Source organism: Colobus angolensis, unplaced genomic scaffold (genome assembly GCF_000951035.1).
Source record: "Colobus angolensis palliatus isolate OR3802 unplaced genomic scaffold, Cang.pa_1.0 Scaffold415, whole genome shotgun sequence".
Classification (NCBI taxonomy): domain Eukaryota; kingdom Metazoa; phylum Chordata; class Mammalia; order Primates; family Cercopithecidae; genus Colobus; species Colobus angolensis.
Window position 1 is genome coordinate 1,015,255 of NW_012117544.1, and position 21,129 is coordinate 1,036,383.

Genomic DNA, 21,129 nt, shown 5'->3' on the forward strand with positions numbered 1-21,129 from the left:
ATCTTGGTTTGTTTCTAGTGCCTACATTTTGCTATTATTAGACCAGTTTTAGCCCAGGCTAAAGTGCAGTGGCACGATCTTGGCTCACTGCAACCTCTCCTTCCCAGTTTCATGCTATTCTCCTGCCTCAGCCTCCTGAGTAGCTGGGATTACAGGTGCGCCAACATGCCCAGCTAATTTTTGTATTTTTAGTAGAGATGGGGTTCACCATGTTGGTCGGGATGGTCTTCATCTCCTGACCTCATGATCTGCCCGCCTCGGCCTCCCAAAGTGCTGGCATTACAGGCCTGAGCCACTGTGCCTGGCCAGTCTGAAGATTAATTTTTAAAGTGCCAAAACGTTTATGATTTACTATAGTTATATGGAGGGTTTGTAGACAGAGTTAGCACTAACATGCCTAATTCCTGAAGTCTGGTTTTGTGCTCTTTCTGCTAAAACTGACTTAGTGTACAGCTATATCTGATGCTATTGCTGTTAACTGCTTAGTCTTTAAGAATTAAAGTGTCTCATTGGATTCATTTTTTCACTCTCTATTTTTTAACAGACCTTGTGATGAGGCTTAACTGATTTTGTGGGTCACTGGTTAATTTTAAAAAAATGAGGCTGGGTGGCCAGGCGCGGTGGCTCAAGCCTGTAATCCCAGCACTTTGGGAGGCCGAGACGGGCAGATCACGAGGTCAGGAGATCGAGACCATCCTGGCTAACCCGGTGAAACCCCGTCTCTACTAAAAAATACAAAAAAAAAAAAAAAAACTAGCCGGGCGAGGTGGCGGGCGCCTGTAGTCCAAGCTACTTGGGAGGCTGAGGCAGGAGAATGGCGTAAACCCGGGAGGCGGAGCTTGCAGTGAGCTGAGATCTGGCCACTGCACTCCAGCCTGGGCGACAGAGCAAAACTCCATCTCAAAAAAAAAAAAAAAAAAACCCAGCAGGGCACGGTGGCTCAAGCCTGTAATCCCAGCACTTTGGGAGGCCGAGACGGGCAGATCACCTAAGGTCAGGAGTTCGAGACCAGCCTGGCCAACACAGTGAAACCCCTTCTGTACTAAAAATACAAAAATTAGCTGGGTGTGGTGGCATGTGCTTGTAATCCCAGCTACCCTGGAGGCTGAGGCAAGAGACTTGCTTGAACCTGGGAGGCAGAGGTGAGCTGAGATTACGCCACTGCACTCCAGTCTAGGTGGCAGAACTAGACTCCATCTCAAAAAAAAAAAAGAAAAAAGAAAAATGAAATGAAAAATTTTAGAATTCAGCCTGTATAGTAAAGATAGTTATTATTTATGTGTATGTGCTTGCTTTAAGTCCTTTATTGGCCTACAGAATTTCTGACGGATAAAGTTCTTAGAGTAAATTTATAGAAAATGTGGAATTAATGGAGCATAATCTTCTTTAAAAATAAAGGATCTTATGAAGGAGAGTGCTGTTTATTGATTCATTTAACAAATTCTGTATTTGTTGAGCACCTGTCCTGTGCCAGACCCTGTTCTTTGTGCTGAGTATACAACAGTCAACAGAAGATACAATACCTGTCCTTTGTGTTTTGTGTTCCACTGGATGGGCATTAGAAAATAATCAAGATAAATAGGATTGTAATATGTTAAATGGTGATAGGGCTTTGGGGATGAAAGAAAAGGGAAAAGAGATTAGGAATGTGGGTTAGAGGTTGGTTGGAATATTTGAGAACCTCACTGAGAGAGATACTTGGAATAGAGCTCTAAGGGCACTGAGGAGCTAGCCATACAGGTACTCAAATGATCATTCATATTGGAGAGAACAAGGGCCTTGAGCAAGGAAAAGAGCTTAGTATGTTCAAGAAATAGCAGGGAGGGCCAGGTGCAGTTGTTCATGCCTATAATCCTAGCACTTTGGGAGGCCAAGGCACGCAGATCACTTGAGAGAAGGAATTCGAGACCAACCTGGTCAACATGGTGAAACCCCATCTCTACTGAAAATACAAAAATTAGCTGGGTGTGGTGATGGCGTGCCTATAGTCCTAGCTACTCAGGAGACTGAGGCGCGAGACTCTCTTGAACCTGGAAGGTAGAGGTTGCAGTGAGCTGAGTTATATATCTGGGTGACAGAACAGGACTCTATCTCAAAAAAAATTTAATTCAAAAAATCAAAATAAAAAATAAAATAAATAGCAAGGAGGTTAGTGTAGCTAGAGTGAAGTAGATCGGGGAGAGTAGTATAACTGCAGGAGCAGTATGTAGGGTTGGTAGTGTGGTCTTCTAGGCATTGGTAATACTTGGTCTTTTACTCTCAGTTAATCAGAAAGCCATTGGAGGGTTTTGAGCTGAACAATGATACAGTCTGACTTTGTTTAACACAATCAATCTGCTTGCTATGTGGAGGAGAGACTGAGGTGGATTGAGGGAGGAAGCACTGTTGTGTTTTAAGTTCAGTAGGTAAGTCAGGACTGGAGGGAAAAATTTAGGAGGCATTAGTGAATGGATTATAATTAAGGCCATGAGTTGGGATAAGATTATCTGCCTGGCACTTGACATTGTGCTATGCTGTTTGTTGGCTATGTGTAGGTACTCTTAACTATAAATTTAATACCTCTTTTCTGTACTTTTCTTTTCTGAGATTACTATATATGAATCAATTGAGATATGTACATTTAATGTAATTTTCTTTCAATTCCACTACAAATCAAGCTGCCATTGAATAGGTGGTGCTTTTAAAAAACCAGCTGTTACTGTAAGTCTAGGAAATAGAATTTTTGCCTTTAAGATAGCAAAATACATTTAAAAGTAAAAAACTTGATAAAGCGGATGCAGCTGGTGTGTGGCAGACTAAGGATTCCAGCTTATTCTTCAACTCCAAAGTCCATGTTTCTAAACACTGCACAATGATGCCCTGGTAAAAATGTGTGTCCTTTTCCATACAATTTTGCCTAGTGATTAGTTGCTGGAAGGTTTTTCTTTTTTTTTTTTTAATGGAAGAGAGCGTAATCAGTACAGCAAAGTTATGATTCTGGATTCATAGGAACCTGATCTTTTATCATAGATTTTAAGCTGTTATTTATCCTCTTTCATTCTCAGTGTCCTTGTCTGTAAAATAGTGATGTTTATAAAAACCTTAATGTTTTAGAATTAAATAAGGTAATGTGTTTTCCTGTACTTACTGATGTATGTTTGTACTTAGGTGGCAGTTTATATAAAGGAAGCATTGGGACTTGTGGCCACACTGTTCAAGAATAAAAAACATTAGAAAATGGAACAGTCATGTGAGGAAGAGAAAGAGCCTGAACCACAGAAGAACGTAAAAGAAACCAAACAAGTAGATGACGAAGACGCTGAGCTCATCTTTGTTGGTGTGGAACATGTAAATGAAGATGCTGAACTAATCTTTGTTGGGGTGACTTCAAATTCAAAACCAGTCGTTTCAAACATTTTGAACAGAGTCACCCCGGGTTCGTGGTCAAGGAGAAAAAAGTATGGTCACCTTAGAAAAGATACTGCTGACAAATTGCAGCCTACAAGTCATGAGACCCTTACATCAGAAGCAGTGATCGACCTGCCAGCTTCCCAGCTAGAATCGAGATCAACAGATAGTCCTATTATTATTGAGCCTTTGTCTAAACCTGATTATAAAAATAGTTCACCACAAGTTGTGCCTAATAACTCTTCAGAATTACCTTCTCCTTTGGTTACATTCACAGGTTCATTGCATCATCCAGTAAGTGCAGCACTTTCAGTAGGAGGTATAAATGAAAGTCCTCATGTATCAAAGCGACTTTCCACTTTTGAAGTAAACAGCATAAATTCCAAAAGGGCTAAACTCAGGGATGGAATTATGGAAGGATATTCTTCAGCTTCGTCCCCTTCAGATACCTTTCATACAATGAATACTCAGCAAAGTACACCCTCAAACAATGTTCATACCTCATTAAGCCATGTTCACAATGGAGCAGCTTTTCCAAAGGACAATATCCATTTCAAGCCTATAAATACAAATCTTGATAGGGAAAATGAATTGGCAAAAACAGACATTTTGAGTCTAACAAGTCAAAACAAGACCTTTGATCCCAAGAAAGAAAATCCCATTGTGTTACTTAGTGACTTTTACTATGGACAGCATAAAGGAGATGGGCAGCCAGAACAGAAGACTCACACCACCTTTAAATGCCTCAGTTGCGTGAAAGTTCTAAAAAATGTTAAGTTTATGAATCACGTGAAGCATCATTTGGAATTTGAGAAGCAGAAGAACGACAGCTGGGAAAACCACACCACCTGCCAGCACTGCCACCGGCAGTTTCCCACTCCCTTCCAGCTACAGTGTCACATTGAAAATGTCCACACTGCCCAGGAGCCCTCTGCTGTCTGTAAGATCTGTGAATTGTCATTTGAAACAGATCAGGTCCTCTTACAACACATGAAGGACCATCATAAGCCTGGCGAAATGCCCTATGTGTGTCAGGTTTGCCATTACAGATCGTCAGTTTTTGCTGATGTAGAAACACATTTTAGAACGTGCCATGAAAACACAAAGAATTTGCTTTGTCCCTTTTGTCTCAAAATTTTCAAAACAGCAACACCATACATGTGTCATTATAGGGGCCACTGGGGAAAGAGTACACACCAGTGTTCCAAGTGCCGGCTACAGTTTTTAACTTTCAAGGAGAAAATGGAGCACAAGACCCAGTGTCATCAAATGTTTAAGAAGCCTAAGCAACTAGAAGGATTACCTCCTGAAACAAAAGTTACTATTCAAGTGTCACTAGAACCTCTTCAGCCAGGATCAGTAGAAGTAGCATCCATAACTGTGAGCACATCTGACTCCGAACCATCACTCCCCAGGTCTAAAAGCAAAATTTCAAAAAAGTCCCATTAATTCTAGTTTCAGTAAATCTAAAGCAAGTATTTCAAACCAAATTAAAAAACCTCATAAAAACAAAAAATACCAACCATACATTCATTATTCAGTAGCACCAAAAATAGTGAAACTAGTAGATTATATATGACTTTTTAAACAAAATTTAGGATCTGTATTATTTGATCTGAATTTTGAGGTGTTATTTTAAAACATCTGGTTTTCATGTTAACTATCTGGCTTACATAAAAGGTGTTTGTGTGTGTGTGTGAGAGAGAGAAAAAAGTATTTATTTTTTTAATTTTAATTTTTTTTTTTTTTTACTTTAGAGACAGGGTCTCACTGTTACCCAGGCTGGAGTGCAGTGGCATGATCCTAGCTCACTGCAGCCTTGAACTCCCGGGCTCAAGCATTCCTTGGCCTCAGCCTTTGGAGAGTAGCTAGGACTACAGGCGTAGCCACCACACCCAGCGAATTTTTTATTTTAATTTTTTTGTAGCGATGGAGTCTTGTTATGTTGCCCAGGCTGGTCTTGAACTCCTGACCTTAGGGGAGCTTCCTGCCTCAGCCTCCCCAAGTGCTGGGATGTGTGAGCCACTGCCTCTGGCACCTATTTATTATTTTGGTATTTCATGTTACTCCTAAGCTTGAAAAAGCTCTTTTTTCTATATACAGAATTCATAGAATTTTTGAAATACTTAGTTTTCTTTTCAGCTTTTTCCATGCATTCAAGATTTCATGGTTAACTCTAGTCAGACTGGAATGGCTTTGTTATTCCCTGGTCCACTTGCTGTCGAATTCCCAGAAGTGCCTCTGCTGTGCTGACATAAAATAACCTGAAGAGATTCTGAAAAGCCAGGATGTGGAATTGAAAGAGAAGCTGCTGCATGAGCAGAGACCAAGAAGGTGGAAGTTAGTTGAGGGAGAGCAGTGGCTCTTTGTTCTAATTGAAGGATAGGCACACATTCATTCTGGTCTTGGGGCCAGGTCAAAAGGAACACTGCTTCAGAGTATCTTTACCTAACCCAGAAACATCCAAGGAAGCCAAACCATTCAAAGTAAAATGCTTTTGTTTGGTGAGGGGCCCCTGTAGACATCAAACAGCCGCCATATATCATTGGTTTGAGATGAAATAGCAATACAATTAATAATAGAATGGTGCCTGGTGCTAGTTGACTTCCTATTCTGTGATCTAAAGGTGAAATTGATTCATTCTCTCTCCTCTCCCTTCTGGCTAGCCCTTAGTGGAGAATGAGCTGGCCATATTCCTCTCAGCCACAGCAGTAAAGCAAGTTAAGTTTCCCAAGGGGAAGAAGCCCTAATATCTGTAATTTGAACTGTATTGGACCCATAGTTTTAACTGAAAAGGGCCAAACAAGTGGTGTCTGTCCATTTCCTGGACCAGGCTAAATTTAGTTTTCCCACTGTTCAGCTGCAATGAGGACTGTCCAAGAACAGTAGGTACAGTGAACAAAAATAGCCCAGGGTGACTGACTAAATTTAAACCCATAATGGCTTTATATTTTTCTGTGCATATATATCTTACCCTAATTGAACATGTGAAGCTTGCAACTTTTATGTCTTGCCTTGGACACTAATGTATTGCAGCTTACAGTTCTTCTGTTGTATGTGTAGTTTCCCAGTTTATTGACACTAATGCTGTTTGGGTCTTACTTGATACATACCAGTGTGCAAGAAATGTCTCCCTAATTCAGTAACTGTTAAGACTTAGAGTTAATGTGCTTCATCTGGTCTGTCCTATCTAATCTGTACTACGGGTGAACCTTTTTCCCTTGCTCTCCCCAGGAGCTGTTTCACAGTATTCTGGAGTACCTTTTGAGTATTGGTTCCTGAACATCAGCAGCCTTGGGTGCCTCTGTGGACTCCCGGAGTTGTCTCCTTGGTTGTGTTCTGGTGCCATCCTTTGTACCTCCACCCCCGACTAAGGTGTCCAGCAACCTGTCTTCACCAGTCAAGGAATCTGCCATCTTGGCTATAGACATAGGTCTGGAGAAACCTTTCCCTTTTTCCTTGATTTCTTTTTAAAGGTACATTATCTCTCCCCACTATCTCTCCCCACTCCTTTTTTCCGTCCTCAATCTAGTTAAATTTCCTAAGCTTTCACAAAAATCTGGGAAGAGATAATTAAGAGCTTAGCATCCCTCTTAGAACTAGAGTAGAAGGCAGTACAGATAACAAATAAATTGTGAGTATATTTATATTTTACAACATTTTGTGAGTGTAGCTCCGGTTGTATTTATTTGCCTGACACTCACTTGATTGATTTGCACCTTGAACACTTTACTAGGTCTTTTCAGTTACTTTGCTTGGGTTAAGACACTGCTAAAATTTCAGCCTGTATCCTTTCTTTAGTTGAAGAAAGGGTATGTGTGTGCAAGTGGGTGTGTTTGTGCCAGTTTTTCTTGTCTCAGGTAGATACTCCTACTGTGTATAAATAGATCTACAGACTTCATACTTACCTCCCATATTCTGTTTCTGTGGTAAAAATATGAAATATTTTAGTTGTATGTTTAGTGATTGGTTGGTATTATCAACACTGTTGTTTGCTGTTTCATTAAAGCATGCTCTTAAAGAGTACATGTGGTCATTAATTGCCAACTATAGATTCCAGTGATCTGGCCCCTGCCTACCTCCGTACTCTCTTTCATTCTCTGTCATGCTTCTCCACTGTTTTCCCCAATGATGCACTATTTTGACACACTGGCCTTGCTATTCCTTAAGCAAATCACATTCTTCCCAATCCAAAGACTTTGCACATGCTATTGTCTTTCTTAGAATGCCCTTCCCCTAGGCCTGCATGGCTTGCTACCTCACTTAATTGTTTGACACTTCCTTTGGTTCATTGAGCTTCAAGGCTCTTAAAATGCCACTGACAATGAGATCTCCCTTAAAAGAAAACAAAACAAACTTTTCCTTTTTCCTCTTAAAGGCACTTTACTCTCTCCCTACCCCTTTCTTCCCTCTTCAGTGTGTTTAAATTTCCTAGGTTTTCATGAAAAAGCTGGAAAGCGTTCATCATCAAGGGCTTTGCTTCTGTCTTAGAGTTGAGCTAGCTCGAGTCAATTTCTGTGCCTGCAACCAAATGAAAATTAATATAGTGAGTTCTTTCAGGAGCTTTCTCTGTTTTTCTATTGATACCTCTATATATTTTTAAGGCAATGTCACTTTGTTTTGTTTACAAATATATTGAATATGTCAAGATTACTATTTTGTTATTACCCTTTGTGAATTTCCTTGTCTATTTTGCTCGCTTGTTCTTGCAGATGAAATTTATTATTTTATTAATGTTGCCAAAAATTATAAGTAAAATATCAATTATAGTAATAAAATGTTTTGTGAAAAAATGCTGTTGCTGTATTATCTTTGCACCGTAAGTAAAATGGGATGTTTTAGTTTGTTTTGTTTTTTGAGACAGAGTCTTGCTCTGTGGCCCAGGCTGGAGTATAGTGGCACGATCCCAGGTTCCTGCAACATCCACCCCCTGAGTTCAAGTGATTCTTCTGAGCAGCTAGTATTACAGGCGTGTGCCACCACGCCCAGCTAATTTTTGTACTTTTTGTAGAGATGAGGTTTCATCATGTTGGCCACGCTGGTCTCGAACTCCTGGCCTCAAGTGATCTGCCCACCTTCATTTCCCAAAGTGAGCCACTACACCTAGCCTATTTTTAGTTTTTAATTGTCATTTAGCACCACTATATAATCTTTGCCTTTTTGCCACTTGTGTTCATTTTTAGCCTTACCGCTGCAGCCAGAACTTCTAAATATTTAAGATGGAGTTAATGGGCTTTCTTGTTCTTGGCTTTAATGAGAAATGATTTGCCATTAAAGGTAATAAGTGTATGCTTAAATAATTTCTGTTTCCATATTGGGGACCAGGCGTGGTGGCGCACGCCTGCAATCCCAGCACTGTGGGAGGCCGAGGCGGGTGGATCACCTGAGGTCAGGAGTTCGCGACCAGCCTAACATGATGAAACCCTGTCTCTACTAAATACAAAAAAATTAGCCCGGCGTGGTTATCTGAGCTACTTGGGAGGCTGAGACGTATCACTTGTACCTGGGAGGTTGCATGCAGCCTGGGAAACGAGCGAAGCTCTGTCTCAAGAAAAAAAAAATTCTATTTCCATTTTTTAGACTCTAAAGATAATTTAGCTTTATAATTTACAACATCTATTAAGACAGTCATTTTCTTTACTATCCCAAGTTTTTACTTGGTTGCACTTACAGCTTTCTTGTTAGAAACCTTCCTTTCCTGAAGCAAAAGTAGTTCAATTTGGGGTAGGATATTGTTTTAACTACTCAGAATCCCACTTCCTTTCTCATTTCTAATATTACAGTGTGTTTCCTCTTCCTGTCATTAATTCATCCTGGTTTATCAATGTTTCTGATTTACTTTTTCCAAAAAGCAACCTCCCCCTGTTTGCTTTCGTTTTGTTTTCTCTATGTTTTTATTTATTGTATCTCGTTCACTTTCTTCAGCATTGTTGTTTTGTGAGGTTTTTTTTTTTTTTTTTTTTTGGTAGAGACAGGGTCCTGCTATGTTGCCCAGGCTGGTCTGGAACTCCTGGGTCCTGCTGTGTTGCCCAGGCTGGTGTGGAACTCCTGGGCTTAAACAGTCCTCTTGCCCTGGCCTCCCAAAGTTTTGGGATTGCAGGTGTGCGCCACTATGTCTGACCAATTCTTTTGTCTTTAATAAAGAATTCAAACCAGCTGGGCATGGTGGCTCATGCCTGTAATCCCAGCACTTTGGGAGGCCAAGGTGGGTGGATCATATGTGGTCAAGAGTTCGAGACCAGCCTGGCCAAGATGGTGAAAACCCGTCTCTACTAAAAATACAAAAATTAGCCAGGTGTAGTGGCGGCACCTGTAATCCCAGCTACTCGGGAGGCTGAGGCAGGAGAATCACTTGAACCCAGGAGTTGGAGGTTCCAGTGAACCGAGATCGCGCCATTGCACTCCATCCAGCCTGGGCAACAAGAGTGAAACTGCATCTCAAAAAGAAAAAAAAAAAGGTGTGGTGCGCACCTGTCGTCTGACCAGCTACTTGAGAGGATGGGGTGGGAGGGCTTGAGTCCAGGAGGTCAAGGCTGCAATGAGTTATGATTGTACCACTAGGTGACAAGAGATGCTGCCTCAGAAAAAAAAAAAAAACAACAACTTGAAAACCAAACTGAAAATCAGAGAATTTATTAAATATATGCCCACTACAAACAGTATTCAGTTATCAAAAGTAATGATTATAGGAGATACTGCAGTACAAAATTTTATTTGGCTATAATGCAAAATAAAGGAACATACAAAGTTATATGTACTTTGCAACCGTAATTATTCATGATAACATCTGTAGAAAAGAATGATAAATTCTAAATACAATTGAGTTTACTTAATCCCATAGTGATTTTTATTCTTTCAGATGCTGGCCAGGTACGGTGGCTCATACCTGTAATCTCAACACTTTAGGAGACCAAGGCAGGTGGGTCATTTGAGGCCAGGAGTTCCAGACCAGCCTGGCCAATATGGTGAAACCCCATTCTCTACTAAAAATAGAAAAACTAGCTGGGCATGGTGGTGTGTGCCTGTAATCCCAGCTACTCGGGAGGCTGAGGCAGGAGAATCGCTTGAATCTGGGAGGTGGGGACTGGTGAGCCGAGATTGCCCTGCTGCACTCCAAGCTGGGCAACCAAGCGAGACTCTGTCAAAAAAACCCAAATGTTATATAAATGAGTTATTTTGTCTTTTAAAAGCATTCATCATATAAATAAGAAAAAAAAAAAGTAAATTCCATTTCAGTGGTTAGCCCTGTTAAATTCATTCCTTCCTGGTTATGAGATTGAAATGAGAATAATTATCAATGTGTGGCAAGACTGCCACTAAGACACAAGTCTTTCTTAGCTTTAGGGCAAGCATTGGCAAACTGTGGCTTTTAGGCTAAGTTTAAATTTTCAAAACATTGTTAGAGCCAGAGACCCATATACACCCAGCAAACCCTAAAATATTTACTACCTGACACTTTATGGAAAAAGGTTTGCTGACCCCTGCTCTAGGTTATGAGTTATAACTTAGACTCATTTGTATCTTCCCCTGTATTCATGTATGTGGACTAATGGCTTAGAAAAATTTTGGATGTGAATGGGATAGGGTTATTCCTTGATCCTATCCAGCGATTGAAACAGAGTCCAAAACAGTAGAAAGAGACAATGTCAGAAATGACAGAACAACTGTCTGAGGGATGTGTGTATAGGTGTGTATAAACATAGACGTCCAACCTTAGTACCATTTTTCCATGTTTTTTGATGAGTGTGATTGTGTGCTTTGCAAACAATGAAGGGAATGTGTTATCTGTTGCTGCATAACAGATTACCACAAAACTAATAGCTTAAACATTAACTCACATAGTCTCTGAGTGTCAGGAATCCTGGAACAGCTTAGTGTCAGATCCTACAGGTGAGGGTCTTGGTCCCCAAGACTGCCCCCCATGTCCCCAGACACCAATCGCAAGTCTGGGTATCCTGAACTTACTGACTGACTTACAACCTCATCTTTGAGTTTCATTACTTTGTTGCAGTAGCTCACATAACTTGAGGAAACATGTTTACCGGTTTATTATAAAGGATATTACAAAAGATATAGGTGAAGAGACACACAGGGCAACGTGTATGGGAAGGGGCATGGAGCTTCCATGGCTTCCCTGAGTGCGCCACCCTCCAGGAACTTCCAAGTGTTCTTCAGCTAACTGGAAGCTCCCTGAACCCAATCTTCCTGGGTTTTTATGGAAGCTTCATGACTTAAGCATTCTCTCCCGCTAGAGTATAGGGCAGGATTCTCTCTTGGGAGGGTCTTAGAACCTACAATCAGAAAGATTAGAGTCCTGCCTGGGGGCAGGTAAAAGGATGGCAGAAGGTCAGAAGCCTGCCTCTGAGGCCTAACACACCGAACATTGTAACAAAAGACTGTAACAAGGGCTATGGGAGTTATGAACCGTGGACAAAACCAATGTACATTATAACACCGCAGGAGCATAGCATACATAACATGAGGATGCTGGTCAATGGGATGATTTATGTCCTGAATGGAACTCAGTGCCACTGCACTAGATTTCATCACACTAACCAGAATGGCATGCAATTTAAAACCTGAGAATTGTTGGTTGAGTGTGGTGGCTCACACCTCTAATCCCAGCACTTGGGGAGGCCGAGGCAGGTAGATCATTTGAGGTCAGGAGTTTGAGAACAGCCTGGCCAACATGGTGAAACCCCATCTCTACTAAAATACAAAAGTTAGCTGGGTGTGGTGGTGGGCACTTGTAATCTCAGCTACTCAATACACTGAGGTGGGAGGATTGCTTGAGCCCGAGGAGCAGAGGTTGCAGTGAACTGAGATCATGCCACTGCACTCCAGTCTGGGGGACAGTGAGAGCCTGTCATTAGATAACTAACTAAATAAAATAAAACCTATGAATTGTTTATTTCTGGACTTTTCCGTTCAATACTTTTGGACCACAATTGACTGTGGGTAACTGAAACCATGGAAAGTAAAACCACGGATAAGGGGGACTACAGTACTCTGAAGCATCATTTTTGATCTTTCAGAGCCTTAAAGGATTTTACCCTCTGACCAGGCGTGGTGGCTCACACTTGTAATCCCAGCACCTTGGGATGCCAAGGCTGGTGGATCACCTGAGGTCAGGAGTTCAAGACCAGCTTGGCCAACATGGTGAAACCCCATCTCTAGTAAAAAAATAATAATAATAAAATTGCTGGGCATGGTGGCACACACTTGTAATCCCAGCTACTTGGGAGGCTGAGGCAAGAGAATCACTTGAACCTGGGAGGCAGAGGTTGCCGTGAGCCGAGATCAAGCCATTACACTCCAGCCTGGGTGACGAGCAAAACTCCGTCTCAAAAAAAGCAAAAGGATTTTTACCCTTATCTTTCATATTTCTGCACCTTTCTTTAGTGACCTGGATATAACCTTTGCTTGGGAGCAGTTAATTTTAGCATGTTTTGCCATCTGGAAAGACTGGGAATTTTCACAACCAGCAAGTACTGGCTGTTGGCTCTTTTTTGTTTAACACTTCTTCCCTTAGCTTATTTCTCTCCCCTCAGATTTTACTATAAGTAGCTAGAAGAAACCAGTCAGCACTTTCAGCATTCTGGCTGGAAATCTCAATTAGATGATTCAGGTACATTTTCTACTTTCACCTGACTAGGTGATAGTCACTAAACTTTCTGCCACTACATAACTACATAACTCCTTGCTCAATTTTCTAATAACATGTTCCTCACTTCATGTGAAGCTACACCAGAGCCTTCTCAGAGTCCAGTTTTCTACTAAGGCTTGCACTAACAATCTCCTTGAAGGTTTTTTAGCTTCTGCCCATTGCCCAGTTTCAAAGCCACTCCTACATGTTAGGTATTACACCAGCACCTCCCTTCTGGGTACTAAAATCTGTATTAGTTACCTATTGCTGTATATTACTGCAAACTTACCAACTAAAACAACCACCATTTGTTATCTCATGGTTTCCAAGGGTCAGGAATTTGGGGTCACTTAACTGAGTGGTTCTGTCTCAGCTTCTTTCATGAGGTTGTAGTTGTTGACTGGGGCTGTATCATCTGAAGGCTTGACTGGGGCTTTCAAACTCACTTGGGTATTGGCAGGAGGCCTCCCTTTGTTCCTTGTCATATGGTCCTCATGACATGTCAGCTGGCTTCCTACAGAATGAGTGATCCAAGAGAGAACAAGGAAGGCATTGCAGTGTTTTTTATAAGAGCCTTGGAGGTAAAATAACTTCACTCTGTTGTACACTCTTGTATACACCCAGAGCAACCCTGCTGCTATGTGGGAATGACCATATATAGATAGGAATACCAGAGGGTGGAGAATCACTGGGGGCCATCTTGGAGGTTACCACAGGGAAAATGGAACATTAGAAGTTTTTATGACACAAGGAAGGCAGCTAAAACTTAGTTAATGGTCATTGTGTTACCTTCCCACTCTCTGGTGTGCCACTGTGGCTGACACCATTTTGAGAGGATTCTTTTTGAAGTTCATTTATTTTAAAACATTGAATATATAGTATATTCACATTATTCAAACATCAAAAAATGTAACAACTCAGATTCTTTTTTTAGCCTTTCAGATAGTTTCTAATTTTTTTCTTTTAATAACTGATTTATATTATGCACAGTCTTCTGCACCTTGCTTTTTTTTTTTTGACAGTATAACATGTTCACATTTTATGGCATATAAACAGGAAAATTATAGCCTGAGATTATGAAAGGGCTAATTAAAAACATTTCTGAAGTGTTTCCAAAGATTACTAAGAAAAATTGGGGACCGGGAGTGTTGGCTCCCGCCTGTAATCCCAACACTTTGGCAGGCCAAGATGGGCAGATCACGAGGTCAGGAGTTCGAGACCAGCCTGGCCAACATGGTGAAACACCATCTCTACTAAAAATACAAAAATTAGCTGGGCATGATGGTGGTGAGCACCTGTAATCCCAGCTACTTGGGAGGCTGAGGCAGGATAATTATTGGAACCCAGGAGGTGGAGGTTGCAGTGAGCTGAGATTGTGCCATTGCACTCCAGCCTGGGCGACATGGCCAGACTCCATCTAAAAAAAAAAAAAAGATGACTAAGAAAAAGCTCTAATGCACTGTTGTTAAATTGTTGTAAAGAAAAATTCCCTGTCCATTTCACAAAGAATAAATATAGCTGATTAGTAAATAAATGCAAAATATTCTGTCTCCATAGCAAAAACAAAAATGGAAATTAAAGCAGTGGTAGCATATTGATGAATATTATATAAATTGTAATGTTTACTGTCAGTGAGGATGTATTAAAAGGAGTTTCAATTGGCATAAGCCTTTTTGGAAGTTATTTCAATATATGAGTAAAAAGGTAATAATTTCATATTTTTTCATAGGATGCTTTTTTTGTTTTTTAAGACAGAGTCTCACTCTGTCACCCAGGCTGGCATTTAGTGGCACAATCTCGGCTCACTGCAACCTCCGCCTCCTGGGTTAAAGCAGTTCCTCTGCCTCAGCCTCCCAAGTAGCTGGGATTACAGGCACCTGCCACCATGCCCAGCTAATTTTTTGTATTTTTAGTAGAGACAGAGTTTCACCATGTTGGCCAGGCTGGTCTCAGACTCCTGACTTCAGGTGTCCACCTGCCTCGGCCTCCCAAAGTGCTGGGATTACAGGTGTGAGCCACTGCTGGCCTCACAGGATGCTTTTAACATATCCAATACAAATTTACAGAATTAATGTTTATGTATATATCCAAAAAAGAGTATGTAAGATAATTCATCAATACTTTGGTTGTACTAATGTAAATGTAAAGTAGAAACATTTTTTTTTTTTTGGTAGAGATGGGGTATCTCCATGTTGGTCAGGCTGGTCTCAAACTCCTCACCACAGGTGATCTGCCTGCCTCGGCCTCCCAAAGTGCTGGGATTACAGGCATGAGCCACCGGGCCCGACCAGAAATAATTTTAAATGCCTGGAAACTGAAGAATTTTGTACTTTTCATTTAATAGCTGCACAATATACTTTTTTTGTTGTTTTTCATTGTTGTTGTTTTGATTTAGTTTTTTTTTGAGACGGAGCCTCACTCACTCTGTCACCCAGGCTGGAGTGCGGTGGCACTGTCTCGGCTCACGGCAACCTCTGCTTCCCGCAGTCAAGTGATTCTCCTGCCTCAGCCTCCTGAGGAGCTGGGATTATAGCCGCAGGTCCCCACACCCAGCTAATTTTTTTTTTTTTTTAATAGTTTTAGTAGAGATGGGGTTTCACCACATTGCCCAGGCTGGTCTCAAACTTGTTTGCCTCAAGTGGTCAGTCTGCCTCTGCTTCCCAAAGTGCTGGGATTCCAGGCATGAACCACTGTGCCTGCTGAAATAGCTGCACAATATCTTTAAAGAAATAGATTGCAGTAATATGAAAGAGAACTAGCAGGAAAAAAATTTGTGTACATTGTGATCTGAACTATGGTGAAAGAACAGCCAGGCGCGGGGGCTCACGCCTGTAATCCCAGCACTTTGGAAGGCCGAGGAGGGGCAAATCACTTGAGCTCAGGGGTTCAAGACCAGCCTGGCCAACATGGCGAAACCCTGTCTCTACTAAAAATACAAAAATTAGTAGGTGTGGTGGCAGATGCCTGTACTCCCAGCTGCTCAGGAGGCTGAGGCAGAATTGCTTGACCCCCTAGAAGGCAGAGTTTGCAGTGAGCCAAGATTGTGCGGCTGCACTCTAGCCTGGGTAACAGAGTGAGACTCTGCCTCAAAATAAATAAATAAATAAATAAATAAATAAAAGAAGGAAAAGAGACTAAAATTGTTAACATCTAACTTCTGAACTATTGGGTCTTTACAGGGCAGTTAAATATGCTCCTTGAAAAAAATACTAGGTCAGGCATGGTGGCTCGTGCCTATAATTCCGGCATTTTGGGAGGCTGAGAAGGAAGGATAGCTTGAGCCCAGAAATTCAAGACCAGCCTGAGCAACACAGGGAGATCCAGGCTGTACAGAAAATAATAATAAAAAAATTAGCCAAGTGTGGTGGCACACACCTATGTTCCCAGTCACTTTGGAGACTGAGGTGGAAGGATAGCTTGAACCTGCGAGATCAAGGCTGCAGTGAGCAGTGATTGTGCCACTGCACTCCAGCCTGAATGACAGAGCAAGACCATATGTTTAAATAATAATAATAGTAAATAAATCCAGATTTTATGTAGTAAACTTGCATTGTTTTGAAAAAATTTTTATATAAAATAAGGAGCTTGTTTTCTTTGCTATTATCAGTCAAAATTACATCATAGAGAGTTTTTTTTTTTGCAAAAAATATTCGACCATAAACTCTTCACCTAGTATACCTCCTGTTGTTCCCTATGGATTGGAAAAATATTTGCATTCTATTTTTCCTAGACCCACTTTCTCCCAAAAGAAGGGAGAAGAATCATTCTAAAGGCTGATCTGAAATCTCCATTAACCTGGGCAGTGACAGAGTGAGGAGAAGGAGAAGAATCTAGACCATGGTGCTGAAGTTCCAAGGGCCTATTGGCCTCACAGCTAGTGTTGGACTCTCTAATGGCTCTTTTATGCCCTCCTCACCTCTTTGCAACAAGGTTAGGTATTTGTGGGACACTTTATGCAAATCTGAGCCTTTTATCTCTCCCTTCTCCTATTCTGGTCTTTGTCCCAGGGAGCAACTCCGTTGTCATGGGGAGGCCTAGGTGGCTGTGAGCTCCGACTTTGCCCTGTGGGAGGGAACAGCTGCTGTAACCTCTTGCAGGACCTATGAGCAAGTGTCCAGGGTACCTAAAATACGGACCACCTGAACTTCAGGCTTCAGAGAGGATCCACAGCACCTTGCTGTGGTTTCCTGGGGTGGAGGATTGTAGTACCCCTCTCATTCATTTAACTTTTTTGACATCCCTACTCTATTTCCTAGGCAAGCCCACATTCGTTATTTGTCTCTTTATTCAGTCCTTTTTGTAGTTATTGTCGAAAATCCACTGCATTGTCTGTATGTCATTTCAGTGTTACCCATCTTGTTTATCTGAGTGTTTTGAATGACTAAAGAAGTTATATTCATGACCATCTGATTTGAAGTTATTTACTTGGAACCTCATGCTGAATAAACTGCTTGCTTAATTAAGATGAGAATTATTTAAATAATTTACTTTAGAGTATTTTATTTTAATTTATTTTTTTAGATGGAGTCTCCCTCTGTCGCCCAGGCTGGAGTGCAGTGGTGCGATCTCAGCTCACTGCAACCTCTGCCTCCTGGGTTCATGTGATTCTCCTGCCTCAGCCTCCTGAGTAGCTGGGATTACAGGCCTCGCCGTCACCCCTGGTTAACGTTTTTTTGTGTATGTTTGTTTTTTGAGATGGAGTCTCGCCCTGTTGCCCAGGCTGGAGTGCAGTGTTGTGATCTCAGTTTACTGCAACCTCTACTTCCCAGGTTCAAGCAATTCTCCTGCCTCAGCCTCCTGAGTAGCTGGGATTACAGGCGTGTGCCACCACGCCCAACTAATTTTTTGATCTTTAGTAGAGACGGGGTTTCACCATATTGATCAGGCTGGTCTCTAACTCCTGACCTCGTGATCCGCCCACTCCGGCCTCCTAAAGTGCTGGAATTACAGGTGTGAGCCACTGCGCCCAGCCTAGAGTAGTTTAAATAGAAAATACAGACACATAGCCAAAGACTAACTGTGCTAGTCCAGCACAGACATTAGGCTCTGGGAGACCAAGACAGGGAAGGGAAATCTGCAGCATTTGAAATGGAGAGGACAAACTATCTCTGTTCTGACTTAAGACAATAGCAGCCCCTCCTAAAGGTGCTCATCCACAGGAGCCATCAGAGCTTTTGATGAGGTTTCCTGTAGGCTCTGCACCTCAGGAGCTTTTGCTCTGTGTGTTTGTGTGTAAGGTGCTAGTTTGTGGATTACTCTATTATCTATTATTTTAATAAAAGACATCTAGACTGTACTACTGTCGGCAGGTCGGTTGGCCACATCAGGGTTCATCTACAGGGTGAAAAGGGTACCCTAGAAAGGATGTATCAGCCTTTATGCACTTTGGGGGGATTTCAACTTCAGTACAAAGCAGGAAAAGCCTTGCTTTGTGACTGGAAACATCTGTGAAGTGACTCCTGTATTATTATAATTTATTACTATTATTTTCATTTAATTTGTAGCCATAGTTCTATGGTAAATAAAATCTGTATAAAATTTTGCATACTTGTTTTGAACCAGATATTTAAGTTTAGGAATTTTTACAAAGTAAATGACTTGCTGTATGAATAGATGTAGTTTGAAAGAAGTTCCACAACATGTAGTTTATAATGGACAAAATACAGAATCCCCTGTAATACTATGAATAAGTAATGATCTAAGTAGCTTTATATACTTGAAAACATGCAGAGATGTTGACTGTGTATTACTAAATGGGAAAACGGATCATAAGATAAATTGCAGTCTGACCCCTCTTTCCTTGCCTCCTCCCTTAACCCCTTCCCCTGTCCCACCTCAACTAACATCTCACATAGCAAATGCAGAAATCTGGAAGGGTATATGTTGTCAAAATATATGTAATGGTTATCTTTAAGTAGTGAGATATGGGTAATTTTTGTTTAAAACTTTTTTTTTTTTTTACATTGGCTATGACTTTTGTTCTACACACTCTTCCTTTTTACATTTTTTAACCTCAAAAGAAAGTTTGGGAGAGGGGCCAGGTGAGGCCGCTCACGCCTGTAATCCCAGCACTTTGGGAGGCCAAGGCAGGAGGATCATTTGAGGCCAGGAGTTCAGGACCAGCCTGGGTAACATAGGCAGACCCCATCTATACAAAACATTAAAAAAAAAAAAAACAAAAAAAAAACATAGCCAAGCATAGTGGCACATGCCTTTGGTCCCAGCTACTTGGGAGCTGAGGTGGGAGATTTGAGCCCAGGAGGTTTAGGCTGCAATGAGCATGTTTGCACTACTGCACTCCTGCCTGGGTGACAGCAGTGTTAAAAAAAAAAAGAAAAATGTCTGGGAGAGGACAGAATAGCTATCAAGAAAAAGAAGTGTGTCATCCCTGATAATGGACAAGTCACTGGTGCCTACATCTTTCCTCTGTGGCTCAACACAATTGCTCACTCAACACACATATCTTTTTTTTTAGGAGACAGAGTCTCAATCGATCACCCAGGCTGGCGTGCAGTGGAGCAATCTCAGCTCACTGCAACCTCCACCTCCTGGGCTAAAGCGATTCTCCTGCCTCAGCCTTCTGAGTAGCTGGGATTAAGGCTCCCACCACCACCCCCAGCTAATTTTTGTATTTTTCGTAGAGACGGAGTTTCACCATGTTGGCCAGGCTGGCGTGCAGTGGAGCAATCTCAGCTCACTGCAACCTCCACCTCCTGGGCTAAAGCGATTCTCCTGCCTCAGCCTCCTGAGTAGCTGGGATTAAGGCTCCCACCACCACCCCTGGCTAACTTTTGTATTTTTCGTAGAGACGGAGTTTCACCATGTTGGCCAGGCTGGTTTCGAACTCCTTGGCCTCAAGTGATCTGCCTGCCTCGGCCTCCTGAAGTGCTGAGATTACAGGCATGAGCCACTGCGCCCAGCCCATGGGTGCCCTTTTATAACTTCCTTTCCTGTGTTTGCCAGGCTGTCTTAGTTCAGGCCGCTATAAGAAAAATAGCAAAGACTGGGTGGCTTAAACAACAAACTTTTATTTCTCATAGCTCTGGAGGTTGGGAAGTCTAAGATTAAGGTGCTGCAGATTTGGTTCTTGGTGAGGGTCCACTTTCTAGCTTGTAGATGGCACCTTTCTCTGTAGCCTCGCATGGCAGAAAGCTCTAGTCTCCTTTTCTTCTTATAAGGACACTAATCCTATCATGAGGGCTCCACTTTCATGTCCTCTTCTAAACCTAATTATTTCACAAAGGCTCTACCTCCAAATACTATCACATTGGGGGGTTAGGGTTTCAATCTAAGAATTTTGGGGGTGACAGAAATATGTAGTCCATACCATCACACAGTTCCTCTGTTGGAGATGACCTCATTCCCTCCATACTTTTTTTCTAAGACCCCACATCCAAGGCAGACACTTTCTTGATATATCCAGAAAAGGATGGTTGCTTTATTAGTTGAGCTTTCAAAAATCTGGTAATTCTCTATAATAGTAATTAGCATAGAAGTCTCTATTTTATTCCTAGTATCTTTGAGTGTGGTTGACAGAAGGAACCCTTCTCATTTGTCCTGTATTTATACCGTCACAGTCCAACCTAACATAATAGGTCACCCAGAATGGGCCCTTAATAAATGCTTGATGGGCCAGCTGTGGTGGCTCACACCTGTAATCCCAGCCCTTTGAGAGACAGAGGTGGGCGGATCATGAGGTCAGGAGATCGAGGCCATCTTGTCTAACATGGCGAAACCCCGTCTCTACTAAAAATTAAAAACAAAGTTGCCAGGCATGGTGGCATGCACCTGTAGTCCCAGTTACATGGGAGACTGAGGCAGGAGAATCGCTTGAACCTGGGAGGCAGAGGCTGCAGTGAGCAGAGGTCGCGCCAATGCACTCCAGCCTGGGTGACAGAGCAAGACTCTGTGTCCAAAAAAAACAAAAATATAAAGGTTTGATGGTTGAGTGAATTAATTGATGAATGTATGGATGGATGGATGAAAATTTGGGCCTGAGATATATTTGTGAAATGAGGGTTTTAGATTATATTATTATTTAAATATTATTATTTTTTAAAAATGTTCCCATACCTAGTCATCTGAGAGAATTTTAG

General features: G+C 41.6%; 1 protein-coding gene and 1 gene segment (V, D, J or C); one reads left to right on the plus strand and one right to left on the minus strand.

Annotated features, from left to right (window-relative positions):
- The window catches only part of ZNF280B (zinc finger protein 280B), a 31,021-nt gene extending 26,126 nt beyond the window's left edge, over positions 1-4,895 (plus strand). For all 3 annotated transcript variants that reach the window (XM_011956354.1, XM_011956355.1, XM_011956356.1), the window contains one exon: positions 3,148-4,895. In XM_011956354.1, coding sequence (XP_011811744.1) covers positions 3,217-4,836 — 1,620 coding nt within the window. In that variant the 5' untranslated portion in view covers positions 3,148-3,216 and the 3' untranslated portion in view covers positions 4,837-4,895. The remainder of the gene's footprint in view (positions 1-3,147) is intronic.
- Positions 1-21,129, minus strand: part of LOC105521983 — a 659,966-nt gene that overhangs the window by 512,950 nt on the left and 125,887 nt on the right.